This window comes from Laccaria bicolor, genomic scaffold (genome assembly GCF_000143565.1).
Source record: "Laccaria bicolor S238N-H82 LACBIscaffold_34 genomic scaffold, whole genome shotgun sequence".
In the NCBI taxonomy this organism is placed as follows: domain Eukaryota; kingdom Fungi; phylum Basidiomycota; class Agaricomycetes; order Agaricales; family Hydnangiaceae; genus Laccaria; species Laccaria bicolor.
This window is the reverse complement of record NW_001889905.1, coordinates 309,070-329,218: the sequence shown is the minus strand read 5'-3', so window position 1 is coordinate 329,218 and position 20,149 is coordinate 309,070. Positions and strand designations below refer to the sequence as shown.

Genomic DNA, 20,149 nt, shown 5'->3' with positions numbered 1-20,149 from the left:
TGGAATTAAATCTCTGGAAGGCTCTCCACTGCACTTCAACAGTGACTGAGCTTGCTGTTCTTGCAATTTATGCTGAGGCTGTTTCATACCCATATATGAAAGCAATCCGTACTTCTGATGCCCAAAAAAAGAACATGCTTGACCTTGGTCCTTTTCATTCTCGTGTCTATGATCATATGCAGAAAATCATTGCAAATCCTGACATTCTCATTGGAAAAGACCTAGACATTTCTGAATCATACAAAACAGCTACTCTAGATGGTGAAAAGTGGCAGAATCCTGCAGTTGTAAAGAAGATATTTGACCTCATCCCTACACTCCCTCACTTCCACAATCTTTTTATTGCATTTTTCAAAGGAGCAGCACAAACATGGGAACGTTTCACATCAGAATTTGCACCTGGTGGCCTAATTGATGAAGCAACTGCAGAGGAAAGGGAGCTTGCACATATGCCTGCAACAAATGATGAAAATGAAGGTCTGCTAGGGTCTTTCCAACGCCTCATGCACTATCAGCCTCAGCTTACACTTCTCAGTTGCAATGCCTTGATAATGTTTTTCCGCAATAACACACAAGCATTTATGGAAACAAAGTTTACTGAGGAAGACTATCAGTATATACATAAACTTGGACGAGAGGCAAATGGGGAGGAGAAGAAAAGGCGCAATGAACTTACTGATTTCCGTGACCAACGACAAGCAAAGAAAACTGCATGCAAGGAGGTTCGGGAGCAAAATGCAAAGGCAACTGCAGAACGGATTGCACAGTTGGAACTTGTTTTTGACAAGGAAAAGGTCCCAGGACTCAAGGGCACGTCCCTCAAGGACCAATTGAGACTCTTCAAGAGTGCAGGTGCTCCAAATCTCAAGCAAGGGCCAATGCCAACCAAAGTTGCTGATATCCGCAAAGCACTTGTAGATGCTATTGATCTGCATACAAATGGTGCTTGGAAGCTCATCCAAGATGAGGAGAGTGAGGGTGAGAATATTAATCTGTCAGAGGAAGAGGAGGATGAGGAGGATGAGGAGGATGAGGAGGAGGGTTGGGAGGATATAGAGGGCTATGAGAGTGAATGAGATGTTGCCAGAAAACTGCATTTTCTTTGGATATTTTTCATGTTTAGCATTATTACAACACTTTGAATGTATAAAGTAGGCTATTATACAACTATTCTACAAAAGAAAAACTAAGGGAAGTGATCACAACTCATTCTGGAATTGGATCAGTGGCTGTGCAGCACCTATTGGCCCAAGGTTGCCTCCTCGAGCTATGAGCTTCACAACAGATAGGATTTGGGCTTAGGTTTGCAGAGACGAAATCATCGATTACTATGTGGCTACAATCCTACGGGTCCATATTTTTAATTACTAGCCTTTAACCATGTAAAAGTGCTGATTTTCAAGGGTATCTCGGCACAGGTGCCACAAATAAAAATTCTGGATCCGTAGATCGATTGGAATTTGAATTCTAAGTAAAATCCGTCTGCAAATCATGTTCATACGTGCTGTTGTTGAAAAGTTATAGTCCAATCTCTTCAGACTGCCTCATTTGGCAGGGAAAACAGACTGATTTCGCATTTTTGGAGCAATAAATGCAATTTCTCCAGGGAAAACTCTCCCAGTGGATTCATTCACTTAATTCAATCAAACCCATTGCAAAAAATATATTGAATAGGTGCTGTGGAAAGTACAAACTCAATGTCTCAAGATATTGGGCCTGTGACACCATGTCACGGCATGTCACTGGTCATCACACTTACCGAGGATTGTGCAACACCATATATAGTAATATGACATCATTTGTGAGTGATTCCCCTGTGTCTTGTACAAGTCATGGAGGCAAAATTCCGGGGTGCTTGCACATGTTCCACACATTTTAGATGGAACTAGGCAAATAACGTGAGTTGGAAAATCACTCAGTTCTCATAATACAATGTACTTACCCAGTGTGTCTCGCACACCTTGTTTGCATATGAGGATTTGATGAGGATACACAGCTACCACAGATGGCAAAGCCCTCCGCATCAAGGGCAGGTGGCTCTGTCTCAAAGGTGTGATACATAGAATGTGTGAAACCAATGTTAGACATACTGTAGATTTTAGGATATTGTTGGTCAATGGTAATTCAAGTAATGTCAAAAAAATGCCCAAATATGGCAGGAATTAATTAATATCTTATATCACGGTGCTTGATGGCCTCTATTGGAGCTGTATTCCTCCCAGTACATTCTGTAGTTACCATATTATGCTGCAAGGTACTCAACTTGATGATTGAAGGCCTTTTGCCCAAGGCATCCTTTTTTTTTTTTTCACAGCCTGTGGCTGGACTAACTAACCGGGTCCTGGTACGGGATTCCCAGGCCGGCACCCCCTTGATTTACAGTCATTTGCATAATGCTTTGCACAACGGATTTTTCAAAAATCTGTTTGGTTGTGTTGGGTAACGTGATTTTCATCACACTTCTTGCATGCCTGTGCACAAGTCCTGCCGCTATACTCAGGTTACAGTGGGCATCTTTGGGCCTTTGGCCGTGATGCAACGAGGGTGTGAGGTGGTTGGTATCACCAATATTGAGGCTACGACAGTGACACGATGTTCTTGCAAAGGGGTTTGTAGTTGTCCCATACATTATTGTAATGATGTATTTAATCGTTGAAAATTGCAACACATCCTGGCTTTGCACAATGAGGGGAGGCATCCACAAGACATTATAAACCTCACTGGCTGCAGCCTTCGCACTGTCGACTACATTTTGAGGTGGCTCAAGGCATCCAAAAATGGGTTGAGTGTGACATTTCGGATCCTGTTCAAACAAGACCAAATATGTTGTGAAAAATCCATTGTGCAAGGCATTATGCAAACGACTGTATATATAGGATGTCAAATTGGAATTTCCCAGATTTGCTGATGTATGCAAAGCACTGTAGATCAAATCACGGATGTAATAAAATCTATTGTGCATTACAGTTTATTCTTTTGATTAAATTGTAAGCTAGGGTCCCATTTCAAGCTCCAATAAGGGTTAAATTTATTCGTTTTTATACAAGGGGGCCCCGGAAATTTATAAATTACCCAGGGTTGGTTTTTTAAAAAAAGAGTTTGAGTACCTCCCCCCCCCATCTTCAAATATGTTGTTCCAAGAAAAACATAGCAATTTTTGCTCATTTCTACATGTGAATTGACAATTCTGTGCTAGTAAGACTCTGGAGGAGTTGCTTAAGCCTTTCCATGCCACTGCCAGTGATGATGCAGGGATTTTCTTCACTCCAACCTGGAACAATGTCCATGTCCTTCCTTTCTCTTCCTTTGCTTCACGCGCTTTCATGCAGGGACTTTTTCCTTGGTGCTGAATGATCCCCACTGGTCCCACTGTTCCAACCTGCACATCTTCATCACACTCAGGGCATTTCACAGTTGTCGATGCATCATATTTGATCTTCTCTGACTTCTCTTTATTCTAGGTAGAATAATCAACTGTATTTGAGACTATAGAGGACTTAAACATCATACTACTGACCTTTCCTTATGCTATGGTTGCCGTTCATAAGCTGTATGAAAAAAATGAGAAGAGATGAACCAAAAACCTTGCAAAAACCCAAAAAAAAGATCCATTCTTCACCCAAACAGTGCTTTGAATATCCTTAATTAGCTGTCTGAGACATCTGAAGCTTGTGGATGTGATGCGCCGTTGCTAGGTGCTGTTCAAAATAGATTTAGAAGGTTACTACTAAATTTTTTGAAGCACTCTGAGAGAGCCCCCCCCCTCTACCTCGGGTCACGGCTTCAATTCCCGGTACCCCCTTGTTTTTATAAGTAGATTTGTGTTACGGAAAGCCACCCATTTCTCAACGTTTCGAGGTTTTTAGTGGTTTTCGGAGGTTGCCCAGGTTGAGAAACCCATGGAAACCATTTTGCTCGAAGTAATAGGTCCCGTTTGAGCTTATGATTTCCACCTTCGCTTGTCGTCAGAAGAAACGTGGGACCAACGCGGGACCGTACAATGACAATGATCGGTTCGAATTTCTTTGTTGTCGAATTTCTTCATGAACGGGTTGAACCCTCCGAAAGCATGTTTTGTTCCATTGGATGTGGACGTTAAGTAATTACAAACGAGTTGAGCGGAAGATGACGATGACCACTTGGAATCTGCATACTCAACACTTGACAATAGAAAAAAGAATGCAGAATTCCCCTTACAGCTTCACTGTTGCTGTCCGGTTTTGTTTTGAACACGAGGCTTTGATACAACGAGGACTCTGGCAAAGGAAAAGCGAGGAGTTGTTTCTGCATGACAGGTTGCCAGTGTTTGACGGCTGGATCTGCCTCCTGCAGATGAAGATCTTGCGAGGGAATGCATGCGCACTAGGGCAGTGGGGCGCACAGGAAGCAGTGCAGCTTCACAAGAGAGTCACGAAAAGCCTCGTCCTTCCGAACTGTAGCTCCAGGGCGCTTTGAGGACTAGGCTTTCACTGTCTTTTTTCGATATGGCAGCCTGGTTATATTGTCCCTTGCTACATCAGGAAAAGATGATTTCTCCGATAGATCGCCGGTTAGTTCTGTAGCCGAATGTAGATAAAGTAGGCACTGTACCTTAGCTGAGCACAACATGTAACTGCATTGGTCATGATAGCATGGCCATGTTATTTGATAGTACCTAGAGCTGCTTGAGGAAGCAATATCTTATTGGTCGGCTGAATAGTTACAGCCAGATCTATGCTGGCTATCAATGCTATGGATTTTGTTTGTATCTATGGTTTCTCTACCCCTGAAAGCCTCGCCAATGAATAAATGCATTCCCCTCATCTTACACCTATAACTAACCATTCCCTCCATTACGAAGCAAAATAACGAAGGTCCGATAATTGTATATGGAGGGCCCAGGGACCAGTCGAACGCAACGTGTGAGATGGGTCGCCGGAGGTTATGATTGAAAGCCCGAATGTGTTTGTCGAAGTTCTGGAAGGAGTTGGTCAGAAAAACGATGCAGTCTAGACGATGCAACATACGGGGCAGTTAGTCCAGCTTGCCAAAGAACGATCATTGCCAGGTTCGACGGTTTCAACTGTATGAATGCATCTTAATAAGAAAAAAGTCAAACGAATGTCTAAGATGTACCGGGAACGTATTGATAGCCACCGAGAGGAGCAATGACAGTCGTCTCGTTGGCAAAAACGATCATGTTGTTTTGTTGGGAGGGAACAAGCCTTGGAGGAGGGCGATAGCGGAGTCGAAGATGACAGTGCCTTCAACACCAGCCTTCATGCGAACCTTGACTTACAAGGTCGGAGTGCACACCGGCGCTTGAAGAGGGCTGTGACGTCTGATCGTGCACGCGATCGATGGAGAATGTCGTGTGGACTTGGGAGATGGGTTGGGGTTTGGATGGGGAATCATCTCGTTGGCGGGGGCGCTGGTGGTGGATAGCTGGCTCGGTGTCGTGTTGGCTTGATTTAACTGGGGTGGTATGTGGATGTGGCTGAGATTCGTGGTTGGAAAGAGCCACATACCTTGCGAAATTCCGCGACGCAGCCTGTCACCCATCCAGTTCCTCCACATCGAGATCGAGATGGAAGCCCCACGTCATCGCTTCTGAATAACCCCCCTGCACCTCCTCGCCGCTACCTTCCTTTGTCGTCGCCCAGAAGCGAACGAAAAGTGACTGCATACGCGCCAGCGAGAATCAGGATGGAAACTGTCCGAAAAGACATGAATCGAACTCACAGTAGAATAGTGATTATGAAGGTTTTGGTTTAACGAGGCAAAGCCTGCGGTAATTCCTATTCTTGTGATGAGGGATGTCAGCCCGGCAAATGGGGAGAGTGCAAAGCACTTACCGTAGGGTGGTTGTCTATTATCGGCATCCGCTATGTCCATGGGCCAATGAAGAAGGGCATGTGGAAAACATTTGGAATGAAGGGTGGGGCTCAGTCCGACGAGGCCGTGAGGTGGGAGTTGTCGTCAAGAGCGAAAACCCACGATGATGCGCTTGACACTCGCCGATGATCATGGTAACCTGGGATTCATTGTTAAGATATTGCCCGCTAGTGTAGTGGTAACTATCGATAACTAAGCCAAGTAACTAATCTAAATACCACAAACCCTAGAGTTCGAGTCCCGCTCATTGCATGGATATAAAATAGAACGATACTACTTACTACTAGGGTGTACGATGCGAAATAGAATAGAATATTTACAACACACTACAAAACGAAATGGACTCTTAGATTGACTACAAAATCTCAGACTGACACATTACAATACGTTGTTTCCTATATTAGAAAAGTCTGACAACCATCCCCGAGAATAAACCGATTCTACTTTTAGAGTATTTCTCAAGCTACCTGGAACCATAGAGATCACATAGAGCTATGTACAACTACGGGAATTTGACTCTATCAAACTACATGATGCTACAGCACAACCACGCTAAACTATAGACTTATTTGTAGTGATATGTATTTGTCAGTGTATCTACCACAAACTATATATCAGGGGGCTCTCGATGGCGCTACCAGCGCTATCACGTCTACGTACCGCTATATTACAAGTCCACTTTTTCCTGATGTAGAGTTAGGCGCCTGGTAATTAGAATCCGTCGTAGGGTGCACAGTGCCCTACTTGTTGCTCAGCCTCCGAATCCGCAGTGACAACCGAGTTATCGGAGTCTACGATGAATGTCAGTAAATTTGAAGCGAAATTTTTGGGAAATGGGTGGTACAGTACTATGAGTAATAATAGCCATTTTGGCGTTTAGATAGACAGGTCCGGGAAAGAAGAGCTTGCATATCGTTTGAGCGCTCTGCAATAGGAGAAATAGCCTACAAGCGGTGAGGACAGCCTAATTGTGGAAATCGGCATGTGCATCGCCTTGTGGGAAAGGCGGGCGCTGACTCCATATTGACGCCCATAAACTTCTTTATTCTCAACCATCACTTTTCCTCCTCCCTCTCCGCCGCGGCCCCCTCAAATTCTCGATATCCGGTGAATCTGTTCCACGATTTGAAAGCCCAAATACCTGCTTTGAAATCCTGTTTATGAGAAAGGTATGTCCAACCAATTTCAAGCGTCGAGTCTATTGTTCTGAATAAGCGACTAGTACAACTCTACGAACCCAGATTCTTGAATTATACTTCGATCACCTCTAAAGAACTCTCACTATCTTCCTTGATGGCTACCCCGCCAATGAGGCAACCCTCCTCGGGTCAGGACGGTTACCCCTACCCACCACACGCTGGACCGTACAACAATGATTACGCAAGCTCGATGTTGACGTTTGTCGGGAAGACGCTGGAGGAAGGTCGAGGGACGGGACGGACGCCAAGTCCGACACCTAGTGAAGAAAAAGAGCTTCAGAGTGGGGCTATTAACTGGAAGGCCATGATGACCTGGAGATTTTGGTTTCGGAGGGCTTGGCTATGTGCGTTGACTGCTTTGATTTCTCCTATGTTGAGTGCTGAGGGCGACACAGGGTATTATGTTATTGGGTTCATCCTTGTGGTGATCACTGCGTTGGTTACGATTTATCATACGCAGATTGTAAGGTGGCTGACGCCCGTAACACAATGGCTCTTTCAGTAAGTCTCCCATGCTACCTACTACGTTGGTTGTTAACAGTCATGGAAGCCTTCGGTTTGGTTGGCTGGTACCAATTGGGGTACTGTTCGTGATATCTTTCCCACCTGTACGACACATCCCCTACCTTGGCGCTTCCCTCACTAACGACGCCCTGTAGCTATTCGGTCACGAAATTGTTGCCATTCTGTGTGGTCTTGTGTGGGGCTTGTGGGTTGGTTTTGCTATCGTCGCTGCTGGAACATTCTTAGGAGAAGTAGGAAACTTCTAGTATGTTACCGTTTCGTCTTATTACAATCTTATTGATACCCCCCACAGTGCGTTCAAGTACTGCTGTAGCGCCAGAGAAGAGAAGATGGAAAGAACCAAGATCTCCTACGCCTGCTTGGCCAAGGTTTAAGATCGCTCTTATCGCGAGATTGAGCGCTATTCCCGGTCATTGTGCGTTTTGATGGAACAACTCTTTTAGAAAAACAACTTATGGTTGTCCTAGTCACGACGGCCATTTTTTCGACGTGTGGTATGGGGATTATCGTATTCTCCATAGCAGCTCTGCTTTCCATGCCTAAGCAGTTCGTCTACATGGGTGTCATCTTGGAGCAATCAAGTACCGGTCTGTTATTCCCCATCTTTTGATCGCAGTCACTGACTCCTCAACAGGTCAGCAGGATACTAAAAGTAGAATCATCAGCGACGTTGTTCTAACCATCACGATACTGATCACCATCGTGGCCATGTCGTACATTCTCCATCAGACGAACCTGGTCAAGCCGGAGGTTATCAATGCCAGACGGAAAGCGCAGTATGTCTTCTCCCAGATTTTTTCCATGAGTTCTCTAAACTGTTTTCTTCAGCCAAGGAAAGTTAGCTCAAGGTTTCTCTCCGTACTCTGGGAACCCTTCAGAGAGCACCCTCGCCTTCAATCCTCGAGATTCGGACTCACAGATCCCTCTGACACTGACCGACCGGGCTGAGATGCGATACCAACAGTGGGATAAGCATGGGAAAGCCGTCGGATACGCTGGGGATCCCAGTCTTATCATCGCGCCCAAGCCCCAGAAGATACACTTGGTAACGCAGCTCGAGAGAGATGTACAAGAGTCCAAGCCTTCACATTCGAGGGAGGAGAGCACCGATGTTGCTGGGTGGGATTTGAGGGATTTGCACGACGATCCTTATGGAGGATATGTGCGTGAGGATTCTTTGGACAACCTGCAGACCCCCACACAGCAACATCCACACTCTTCGCAAGGGTTCTTGGAGACCTCGACACAGGCCAGGCATAACCTGAGGCGAGAGCCTACATACCCCCATTCCTCGTCAGCCTTCATCAATACTTCACCGGGGTCTTACGGACATGGTCTGGAAACAACGGGCGCGAGCTATTAAACAGCGTTGATATCGCTCGTTCAATTGCACCCTCAAGTCCATGATTCCTTGACATGGTTGAGTTCCACAACTTCACCCTCCCAGGATTTACAATCGACCTCCTTCACTTTTTGAAAGATCTTGGAATGCACGCTAGTACCCACCATCATCGAGACACAATCATCGGTGTCCTCGGCTATTTTGCCCGTGCCCGTCTCTTCCGCTGGCGAAGATACAACGCCATACACCAGTGAAGAAATATCAAGATGGAACGCTTACCCCGGAAGAGGCCCAGCGCATTATTCTAGTATCGACTAGTTATGACATGCCATAGTTGCTGCTGAACTATCCGCTGGCATTCGCGCTGTCCAAGGCTTATGCGATTGCGAGGACGACTTTTACTCTCCATTTGCGGGCGCTGACGGTGCCGTTACCAGCCAAAAAATCGTGGGTTGTCTTCATCTTCGTTTCGTCAAGACTTATGAATTCCGTTGTTTGTAGTCAAACGACGATTTTGTGTATACCTTGTGCTTGTTCGCTTTAGAACCTCCGGTGAGAGAGGATTGTTTGGCAAGGGTTGCGTAATGGCCGCATCTGATCTATCATCTGTCTGATTACCTAGCGATGGGCAGAGCGTTATGGATGGCGGAAGCTCTCCCCCATGGAGGGTGAGGGTTGGGATGATGTACGTATCCCCTTAGACTGCCTGACGTCCGCCTGTTCAATACTCTCTTCACCGCCACAGGCAACCTGCTCAGCCATGGTTCTTCTATGCATTAACGCGTGGTGTCATGGCGATAAACTGGACTGTACAACGCTGGTTCCTCCTTCCCAGGATATACCCCTCTTTTCCAGTTAAGATTGATCTACCAAAACCAACCGGGGAGAGGTGTCCAAAACTGCATCCGAACAAGTGGGGTCGATTCCTTGTTGTTGTAAAGGTGGCTGCTGACTATCCCGATAGATGGCAATATCGTCCTTGGTACAGACCGGAGAGCATCGGTTTGGGCTACCTTCAAAATAGGTTTCTGGTGGCCATTGGGTGGTATAGCGAGATGCCAGGACCTCAGTAGGTCTTTGTTTCGTTTGTTAAATGGGTGTGGCTAATGGTATTGTGTAGCTTGAAGAGCTCAGGCTATCGTTTGGAGGAAATGGTACGTTCATTTCGAAATTGTGGCTTCCTTGCTCAACACTCTCTTATCTGGGTAGGGCCCTTTCAAATTTGAAAATTGTGCGTCCCCTCTTCCCTCCTCTGCAGGACCCCGGTCAATAGCAGAAACGGTCTGGTCCCGATCCGGACAAAAAATTTGGATTTTTGCAAATCGGCCGGGAGCCAGTCCGGACAGAAAGTGACCAAACGTTGAAACTAGCCAGAACCCCAGCCCGGACAGGATTGCTCAGGGCACATACACCCTCAGGCAGCAATCCGGACAGAAGGTCTCTTAGCTGAGTCGTGAAGCGCGCGATATGGCGTGTGCCACTCTTCCCTAAGAATGGGTGTTCGATCCTTGCACTAAACATTTTGTGCACTGTCCTTACTTTTCACGTGTTTTTGTAGTTGTTATGCTCAATAAGCCCGGATAGCCTGTCAGCCATTCCAGGAACCTCATGGACTTTGTAGATAGATCGAGAATACTGATTCTTGTCTGTCGAAGCTCTGGGGGCGTCTCTGGACTCTTTGCGCCTACCTGGGCCGATTTTTACGCCCTGGAATGGCTAGATCTGCAAATCCGGACGAATTTTTGCCGAAAAACCCCCAGATCCACCAACCCGGACAAATTTACAAAATTTGAGGTAGGCCGGGTACAATCCGGACAGAAACTGCGAAATGGCGTCCGGACAAAACCCCCATTTTCGGGATCAGACCGTTTCTGCTATTGACCGGGGTCCTTCCTCTGCTCAGGAAGCTTACTGGATTCATGATTCCGGCAGCTGCGCATGAGGAAGTTATGCAGAAGGCTGCTGAGCTTCAGGGTTGCCCCGTCGCTGGGCCCTGGTCGTTGGAAGGACGTCGTGGTGATGAGCCTTCCCCTTGAGCATCAGCGACATTGTGGTTATTCTGATTTCATGTGAACGGCAGTGGATTAAATTCGTAGTTCTTAGCATTTACAGACGTTACTTCGAGATCTAATTGGAATAAATAATGTTTGGTTGCATCCTTGAGACTGCCGTTATCCGTACAGATGATATTAGCTCGACCTTTGAGGCATCAAGATGAACGCGCACGCGGTTCCATGAAATGCCTTATCATCGCAACCTGAAGCAATTCTCCGTCAAGCAGCGTCACCGTGAATCTTGCCGTGAATCGAGAAATTAGGATTCGCTTCAACGGTTGCACACCCCGATATGCACATTCCTGCGTGACATCAAAGCGGCAGACCAGAAGATTTTTACGAATGGCAGTTTGGCTCGGAATCTCCCGCTTGGTATGACGAAGTTGCCTAGTACAGTACTGGATGAGGGTAAAGCGTGTACATAGCGACATAAGTGACCTACATCTCCCCCAACTCACACTTCGGTTCATCCAGCTCCTGGGCCTAATTGGGCCGAAATAGCATGTAAGCAGTATATAACAGAACCACGAAGAGCTGAAGACACGAGAAACCAAACATGAGCATTGAACCAAAAGGCCAAAAGTCGAACAAAACCCACATTTCCGACCACCCAAGCCTCCCTCTTCTTCCTCTCTTCCTCCCTCACAGGTCTCGACATCCCGGAACATATCTCCTTCTTACGAAGTTTCCATGGCTGGGACACATCAGTTGGCCGCCTGTAGGGTCGTGGTTCGTGCGTCCAAAGTTGGCTTGGTCTTCTTGCCCCCGGCTTCCTTGTCCCAAGTTGGCCTCCGCCACTGGCGCCCGCATACCGGCCCCACAAGTTCCCAGTGGATGAAGCAGCGATGGCAGTCTTCCCCCACCGCACGACGTACGCCAACTGCATATCCAAATCCGTAAGATCGTCCTCGTTCTCGATACTGAGTAGACCGTACAGGTTCTTTTCTTGACTTGGGGAGAGGGAGATCATGACGTCGCCGTTCGATTGGGTTGGCTTTGGTGTTGGTTGGAGTGGAAGTAGTTGGGGGTTGGGAGGTCCACCGGGAGTCGTTAGGCGTGACGGCGACTCTGGGGGGAGTGGGTGTGGTTGTGTTGGGTCCGGAGTAGCAGGTGTGTTCGGCTTGCCAGGACCTGGTTTGACCCCTTCAAAGTTGACGTACCTCGTTAGAACCAATCAAGTTCGAGAAAGCGAGACCAGAACTAGGCGGAATAGGCCCCCCAAGTTAACGGTGAGGTGTTGGGTTTACTACCTGGAAGAACACACATTCGCATTCTTCTCCCGCCACCACTGCTAATCGCACTGGACGTCAGGTTTTTCCCTATGTAACGCCATCAGCCCTCCAACGCATCTCTTTAAAACGAAAAATGTGAAAGAAAAAAAACTCACATGCCAATCTAGGCGGGGTCTTCATACCCGCATTCACACACGCACCCGTAAGTGCCTTGTGCGTATTAACCGGCGGTCCATTCTTGGTGTCGACCCACGTAGACGACCCAACGACGGGAGTGGGTAGTTTAGGCGGGAAAGGTTTGACTTTGACGGGGAAGAGGCTGACCGGGAAGTTTGATGGTCTTGTCTTTGGGGCACCAGTGTGGTTGGCTAGGGTTTGTGGGTTACGCTGGGGTTGGTAGAAGTATAGGTGAGCGGGAAGAAAAAGAAGGATTGAGGTAGACCTGTGACAGGTCCTATCATGTGCGTAAACTCACGATTCTAGAGGGTTTCCTCATATAAGGACTGGTCACGAGTCTAGGATTGAGGAATCAAGTACATATTACAAATTGATTACAAATCGACTTATCCACAAGAGACTACCAAACGTACTCACCCGTTATTTCAATCTCGACTCCAGGTAAATGAACACATGGGTCGCAACGCCCACTTGAAAAGCTTTTGCAGCCTGATTTGCTGCATGGGATTGGAGGGGAAATTTCGTCCATGTTGAACAGAACGGCTTTTATTTTGGTATGTACTTCCGGCGTCTCATGATCAGCCGTCGAACAAACGTTCACACCATATCTAGACGCCTACAAGTTGCTTCTACCTACACGTTGCTTGCTACCAACATGCAAGGCCCCTCGGAACAGCGAAATCCCATCTGCCGTAAGCTGAAGGACGGATTCAACAACTTCAAAGCGAGGCGCAGTCGAACGGCTGGTCTTTCGGCTCAACGGGAGTCGTCGCAAACGGGAGGTGAAGCAGACGTTTGTAAGCGCCTTCGTCTCTTGATTGCCAGCAAGGGCTGATGAGCGAAACCAATACCCAGCGAGATTGCGGTCCAACCCAGAGAATACAATTACGCCTATCGATAATGGTGAAGATTCATTGGTGGGAAGTGGCGTAGCTGCGATCTGTGAGTTTTTCCATCCCAAAAGCAGCCAACGATCCATGAACAGGCAAATATACAGCGGGGTCCAACCCAGAGAATACAATTACGCCTATCGATAATGGTGGAGGTTCATTGGTGGGAAGTGGCGTAGCTGCGATCAGTGAGTGTTTCCATCCCAAAAGCCTCCAGCGATCCATGAACAGGCAAACGTACAGCGGATGCACAGTCTAAGAGGACTGGGGTGCGATTATCCGTTCTGACTTTGATACATCGACTCACATCCCATGCAGACGAATCCTACGATTGAGTGGAAAGATTGGAACATCGACGGCGACGCTATCAATCAGCTCCGTAAATGGGGAGGTGATCACGAAAATTCCAAATGGTTAAAACTTGCGGAAAAGATCGATCAGTCGTTGAAATCAAAGACTCTCGATGCGCTCAAAGGCTTCGTCCCCGACAGCCCTTTCCCTGCGAGAACCCTCGTTAAAGCATTGCTCAATCTTGTTGAGCTCGGCATCGTGCGCCATTTTGTCAGGCTCATTTCGTCCCGCTGACTTCAATCAGAATATCCCGCTTACTCAAAAGAAAGTATCTGAATTTGCGAAGGAGGCGATTGAGTACATCAGCGCTCTTATCGTGGTTGCTGATGAGGAGCCATTGGTCAAAGAAGATCTCAAGACGATTTGGTGAGTTTCGTTGAATCTTCCCTGATATCTACAATGCTTACGCATGATTAGTGCGACGGTGAACGAGATTTGCCGATGGGCAAAGGAGCGTGTTGTGAGTTTATCTTTCTTTTGTCCAACCACTGATTTTGAACTCGGGCAGTCGAAGAAGTCGTTAGAAGATGATTCGGGGGACTGGGAGTCAAAGTTCACGAGCGCGAAAGCGAAATTCCTGGTACGGCGACATTTGCCGGTGTATGACAAATTCTGAATTGATTCCTTCCAGGCAATAGCCATCACAAAAGGCCGGGTGAAACAGGAGATTGACAGTCGTCTGGTAGGTTTGCTTGCTTGTTGCTGATCAAGGATGCCACTCATCGATGCCACCCAGCTTTCCATCAAAGAGACGCTCGCCAGCCGTATTGCCGCAAAGTACGAATATCAGAGCAAGAGACTTTGCGCCGACGGCACTCGTGTGCAACTCCTCGCAGATATAAAGGACTGGCTTCTTTTGCAGCCTTCCAACGCGGAGCGTATCATTTGGGTTACGGGTATCCCAGGCAGCGGCAAATCAACGCTTTCTGCCACCATTGTTGAGATTCTTCGCAAGAACGGCACTCCCGTCTCTGCTCAGTACTTTATCTCTCGAAACATTCCCGAAACGATCGATGCAGATAAAATCATCCCCACGATCGCGCGGCAGCTTGCCATATCCTCTCCGACCGCCGCTCGTGTTCTTGAGCAGGGCCTAGAGAACGGGTATCCTGGGGAGCGGGATGAGCAAGTCACTTCTCTTCTGTTAGACCCCATCCGGGAACTCTCTAAGTCGCGCGATGTGGTCGTCATTATCATCGATGCCCTAGACGAGTTGAAAGATGCGGATAGGAGCGTTATGGAGATCCTTTCCCTCATTGCTCCGATCGACTGTGACCTTCCAAACAACGTTAGATTCATCATTACATCGCGTCCAGAGCACTGGACAGATATTTCCCAGTCCGAGCTCAAACACACGGTGTTCAAGCGGTATTCCCTGACGACAGAGTCATCCGTCACTGAAGTTCACGAGTTCGTTGTTGCTAGGATGAAGGCAATTGTCACTGCTTGGCTGAAACTTACACCGAATGACCCGAATTGGCATCATTGGGTGGATCTTAGCCAATTGCAGAGGCTATCTGACGAGGCAAACGGTCTCTTCCACTATGCCGCTACCGGTCTTCAGTGGATCGAGGACCAGATTCACCAGCATGGGACGGCGTGTCGAAAGAAAATCTTCAATTTATTTAGCAAGGATGGCCTCGGGGGGCTGGAACGTCTGTACAAACATATCTTGATATCATGGCAGGTGGATAAAGATGTGGGTGGGGACGTGGATGAGGTCGCGGATGAGCTTGCAAAAGGCAATGACAGAGATCATGCTGCTCGACTAGATGGTTTTCAGCACGTTGTTGGAACCATCCTCGTGCTCCGAAAGCCATTGTCCGTTGAAGAAATCGTTGCGCTACTTTCTGATATAACCGAAGACAAGTTCGACATCAGGCTCTTCTTTCAGCGGATGCGCAGTGTTTTCGGCACTACGTCGTCTGATGACTCCCCACAAATGCACAAATCTTTTCGTGATTATATCATGACGCGTGCACCAGATGGATTCAAGATCTTGACTGAGGATGCACACTCCAAGATTGCAAGGAGTTGCTTAGACAATATCGTGAAAGCGGGGAGCGGGGCTGGTAATGTCAACAAGTATGCTGTCACCTATTGGCATGAACACTTGCGGGAAGCCGGAGCGAAATGTGATGATGAGAGGATGTGGATGCTGCTGGGTAAGATGGTGAATGAGGGGGTTGTCAGCATGTGGACGAGAAATTGGGATTGGTTAGACGTGTTCACGTCTGTGGCCGGCATTGGGTGGAAGCTGTTGAAGGTGAGGCCGAAGCAGGGAGAGAGAGACCTGACTGATGACGTGTATGGCAGCAAAAGACGGATGAGCGAAAATTGTTGCCAATGAGCAACATGTTGGTGAAAATAAAGGTATGCAGTTGGCAGCAGAATGGCAAACCTCGCGCTGTTAGCCTAATGATGCATTTTTTTCCTTTGCATCCTTGTCTTGAACACCTGCCTCGTCCACATACAATCCTGTTCGTCATGTCTTTGTCTCTAGTTGGTGCGTGCTTTCATCCTCATGCATCCACGTTTGGCATATCCACATCCCCCTTTGTTTCCTCGTGTCTAGAGAGTGGGTGCATTCTTTCTAATGGGTCATCATTTGCCATACTCAGACCACCCCTTGTCTCCTCGTCACTAGAGTGTGCGTGCTTTCATCCTCCCCCATCTGTGTTTGATGTACTCAGACCACCCTTTGTCTCCTCCTCTGTAGAATGTGTGTGCTTTTGTCCTCCCTCAACTGTGTTTGATGTACTCAGACCCCCCTTTGTCTCCTCATTTCTAGTGTGTGCGTGCTTTTGTCCTCCCCCCCTGTGTTTGATGTACTCAGACCACCCTTTATCTCCTCTCCTAGAATGTGTGTGCTTTTGTCCTCCCCCATCTGTGTTTGATATACTCAGACCACCCTTTATCTCCTCCTCTGTAGAATGTGTGTGCTTTTGTCCTCCCCCAACTGTGTTTGATGTACTCAGACCCCCCTTTGTCTCCTCATTTCTAGTTGTGTGCGTGCTTTTGTCCTCCCCCACCTGTGTTTGATGTACTCAGACCACCCTTTATCTCCTCATCCTAGAATGTGTGTGCTTTTGTCCTCCCCCATCTGTGTTTGATATACTCAGACCACCCTTTGTCTCCTCATCTCTAGGATGTGGGTGCTTTCATCCTCCCCCATCTGTGTTTGATGTATGCAGACCACCCTTTGTCTCCTCATTTCTAGGTGGTGCGTGCTTTTGTCCTCCCCCATCTGTGTTTGATGAATGCAGACCACCCTTTGTCTCCTCTGTCACTAGATGGTGTGTGCTTTTGTCCTCCCCCATCTGTGTTTGATGTACTCAGACCACCCTTTGTCTCCTCATTTCTAGCATGTGTGTGCTTTTGTCCTCCCCCATCTGTGTTTGATGTACTCAGACCACCCTTTGTCTCCTCATCTCTAGGATGTGTGTGCTTTTGTCCTCCCCCATCTGTGTTTGATGTACTCAGACCCCCCTTTGTCTCCTCATTTCTAGCTTGTGCGTGCTTTTTTCCCATCTGTGTTTGATGTACTCAGACCACCCTTTGTCTCCTCATCTCTAGGATGTGGGTGCTTTCATCCTCCCCCATCTGTGTTCAATGTACTCAGACCCACCTTTGTCTCCTCATCTCTAGATTGTGTGTGCTTTCATCCTCCCCCATCTGTGTTTGATGTACTCAGACCACCCTTTGGCTCCTCATTCCTAGTGTGTGTGTGCTTTTGTCCTCCCCAATTTGTGTTTGATGTACTCAGACCACCCTTTGTCTCCTCACTTTCCAGCATGGTGTGTGCTTTTGTCCTCTCCCATCTGTGTTTGATGTACTCAGACCACCCTTTATCTCCTCATGTAGGATGTGTGTGCTTTCTCCCATCTGTGTTTGATGTACTCAGACTCCCCTTTGTCTCCTCATTTCTAGCATGTGCGTGCTTTTCCCATCTGTGTTTGATGTACTCAGACCACCCTTTGTCTCCTCATCTCTAGGATGTGGGTGCTTTCATCCTCCCCCATCTGTGTTTGATGTACTCAGACCACCCTTTGTCTCCTCATCTCTAGATTGTGTGTGCTTTCATCCTCCCCCATCTGTGTTTGATGTACTCAGACCACCCTTTGGCTCCTCATTCCTAGTTGGTGTGTGCTTTTGTCCTCCCCAATTTGTGTTTGATGTACTCAGACCACCCTTTGTCTCCTCACTCTTTGTCACTAGTTGGTGTGTGCTTTTGTCCTCTCCCATCTGTGTTTGATGTACTCAGACCACCCTTTGTCTCCTCATGTCTAGGATGTGTGTGCTTTCATCCTCCCCCATCTATGTTTGATGTACTCAGACCAACCTTTGCCTCCTCGTATCTAGACTGTGTGTGCTTTCATCCTCCCCCATCTGTGTTTGATGTACTCAGACCACCCTTTGTCTCCTCATCTCTAGGATGTGGGTGCTTTCATCCTCCCCCATCTGTGTTTGATGTACTCAGACCCCCCTTTGTCTCCAAATCTCTAGCCTGTGCGTACTTTTGTCCTCCCCCATCTGTGTTTGACGTACTCAGACCCCCCTTTGTCTCCTCATCTCCAGTATGTGCGTACTTTTGTCCTCCCCCATCTGTGTTCAATGTATCATTCAATCTCACCTGCCCTTACTGTCTAGATTGTATGTTTTCTTCTTTTCATTTATCAATACTGATGTTCCCCCTTTCTGGATGAAGCCATATAAGGGGATCTGGGATGATGGTCTTCTTGAGACCTGGAAGGCTTACTAATCAGAGGTCTTGCATGCTAACATTGTGGAAATCCATGCTGAATTCAATGATAAATGAAGGTTTTTGGCTTCCCTCACTGATGTGAATATTTGCTAACATTTTCTTGTCATCTTTAACCTCCAAGATGTAGTGCAGTAGAGACCCAATGGTAGTGTGATAGTTTGAGGAGTAGAATCAGGGGATCTTATTCCCCACATTATTCATATTTTCTCTGGACAAATATATCCATTTTAACAAATAATGAGGAGTATGTGTTCTGAGGTGGTCTCCAAGTGTATATGAAATTTGCCCTTCCTTGAGCCCAATAGAGGATATACATATGGTGGAGGTCTTTACCTTTCCTGGGTTATTCCATATGGAATCCATGTGGAATCCATGGAATCCATGGATAATTCCATATGGAATCCATGGAATCAATGTTGGCTGAGGACCCAGCCATTTTCTTACTCCATAGACCTCATGGATTCCATATGGAATGACCATGGAATGGTCATGGAATGATTAATTCCATATGGACTCCAACACCACTCCATATGGATTCCATTGGATTCCACATGGAATGCAGGCATATCCACCTTGGATTCCATGGAGCAGTCCACATGGATTCCATGGATGACCATTATACCATTAGAATACAGTATTTATAGTGTCCTTACTATATTTAAGTAAAAAAGAAATTTTACATCTACAGGAATTGAACTCTCAACCTTGTCTATATTAGCAGTGCTCAAACCAACTGAGCCACGAAGGCATCATCAGTAGTTTAACAAATAGCTTTTTTCCGCTTGCACAAGGGAAAAAAGCGGCAAAAAGGGACAAAAGTGGCAGGTCGAAAAAGCTACATGGCTAATCCAAAAAAGCTGGCTACTTTTTGTGTTACTCGAAGACCAGAAAAAGCAGAAAAGCTATGAAAAAGCGAAATGTGTCTCTCCAAGTAACACTAACAATACTATCTCTACAAATCCCACCACATAAATCTTGCAGGCCAACTAGCAAATCTCCTGCTAGAAAATGGAAGACTCAGAAGCATAAACAGATAGGAAAAGGGGAGGAAGTACCTTTGGCCTGGATCCAGAACCCAACACCAAGAACTGGCCAATGCACTCAAACGACCTCATTACCACAAGAGGGTTAAAGTGTTTCAACTTGATTGAAGGTGGGACTTGGGCAGGACGTGCCAATGGACATCTAAGAAGGTTGCCCGAGTGTGGTTGACATGGAGGAGGTTCAAGCTGGTGGTGTGATCGAATGTTCAACATCGGGTTACCATCACGTCAGAGTCTGAAAATCAATAATGCCAACACACCACTTTGTCGCATGTCCCTCTTTCTTTCCATCTTCGACACCACAACTAATGCTGACCAGGCCAGGCTCAACGTTAGGATGGATGTTGGCAGACTACATCATGCACAGCAACATCCTCAATTCATTCCATACTTACTACATACATGAACCCTGATATAGAACACCTGTAGTCTAAGGTTGTTGACCAGTAGTTAGCTTTTTCACTTTTTAGCCTTTAACTTTTTGCAAAACCCAGAGAAAGCTGAAAAGTGACAGAAAGGGAAAAAGTAAAATGCTAACTTGCTGATGATTGCTATATGGTAAAGTAAAGGTATGTATATACTGCCTTTTGTCACATGGCATCTCGGACGTGACACGACACATTGCCAATGCCACGTCGTTCCTTCCTTCCACCACCACCACCACCATCCACCCCACCATCTCAAGCCACGACCGCCT

General features: G+C 46.9%; 6 protein-coding genes across 6 annotated transcripts; 2 read left to right on the top strand and 4 right to left on the bottom strand.

Annotated features, from left to right (window-relative positions):
- Window positions 1–1,702: 1,702 nt before the first annotated feature.
- Window positions 1,703–2,629, bottom strand: LACBIDRAFT_331520 (uncharacterized protein; the record flags this gene model as incomplete). Its single annotated transcript, XM_001885841.1, has 4 exons — window positions 1,703–1,716; window positions 1,760–1,885; window positions 1,943–2,089; window positions 2,332–2,629. The coding sequence occupies 4 exons, from the start codon at window positions 2,627–2,629 to the stop codon at window positions 1,703–1,705; spliced, it is 585 nt and encodes a 194-aa protein (XP_001885876.1).
- Window positions 2,630–4,591: 1,962 nt separating this feature from the next.
- On the bottom strand, window positions 4,592–6,253 carry LACBIDRAFT_331519 (uncharacterized protein; the record flags this gene model as incomplete). Its single annotated transcript, XM_001885840.1, has 10 exons — window positions 4,592–4,612; window positions 4,822–4,956; window positions 5,007–5,062; window positions 5,116–5,204; window positions 5,279–5,530; window positions 5,623–5,692; window positions 5,835–5,864; window positions 5,977–6,056; window positions 6,100–6,154; window positions 6,250–6,253. The coding sequence occupies 10 exons, from the start codon at window positions 6,251–6,253 to the stop codon at window positions 4,592–4,594; spliced, it is 792 nt and encodes a 263-aa protein (XP_001885875.1).
- Window positions 6,254–6,968: 715 nt separating this feature from the next.
- LACBIDRAFT_307235 (uncharacterized protein) lies at window positions 6,969–8,961 on the top strand (the record flags this gene model as incomplete). Its single annotated transcript, XM_001885910.1, has 9 exons — window positions 6,969–7,047; window positions 7,100–7,417; window positions 7,469–7,574; window positions 7,624–7,681; window positions 7,733–7,842; window positions 7,901–8,013; window positions 8,066–8,185; window positions 8,233–8,374; window positions 8,427–8,961. Exons 2-9 carry the CDS (start codon window positions 7,168–7,170, stop codon window positions 8,959–8,961), a joined length of 1,434 nt encoding a protein of 477 aa, XP_001885945.1. The 5' UTR covers window positions 6,969–7,047; window positions 7,100–7,167.
- A 617-nt stretch (window positions 8,962–9,578) lies between these two features.
- Window positions 9,579–11,111, top strand: LACBIDRAFT_307234 (uncharacterized protein; the record flags this gene model as incomplete). Its single annotated transcript, XM_001885909.1, has 6 exons — window positions 9,579–9,625; window positions 9,686–9,853; window positions 9,905–10,009; window positions 10,061–10,094; window positions 10,150–10,171; window positions 10,873–11,111. 6 exons carry the CDS (start codon window positions 9,579–9,581, stop codon window positions 10,974–10,976), a joined length of 480 nt encoding a protein of 159 aa, XP_001885944.1. The 3' UTR covers window positions 10,977–11,111.
- Window positions 11,112–11,381: 270 nt separating this feature from the next.
- On the bottom strand, window positions 11,382–12,932 carry LACBIDRAFT_331517 (uncharacterized protein; the record flags this gene model as incomplete). Its single annotated transcript, XM_001885839.1, has 7 exons — window positions 11,382–11,392; window positions 11,453–11,477; window positions 11,593–12,154; window positions 12,259–12,313; window positions 12,382–12,613; window positions 12,702–12,741; window positions 12,817–12,932. The coding sequence occupies 7 exons, from the start codon at window positions 12,930–12,932 to the stop codon at window positions 11,382–11,384; spliced, it is 1,041 nt and encodes a 346-aa protein (XP_001885874.1).
- A 6,463-nt stretch (window positions 12,933–19,395) lies between these two features.
- On the bottom strand, window positions 19,396–19,665 carry LACBIDRAFT_307231 (uncharacterized protein; the record flags this gene model as incomplete). The annotated part of the gene is made up of 2 exons (XM_001885838.1): window positions 19,396–19,410; window positions 19,465–19,665. 2 exons carry the CDS (start codon window positions 19,663–19,665, stop codon window positions 19,396–19,398), a joined length of 216 nt encoding a protein of 71 aa, XP_001885873.1.
- Between the last annotated feature and the right edge of the window lie 484 nt (window positions 19,666–20,149).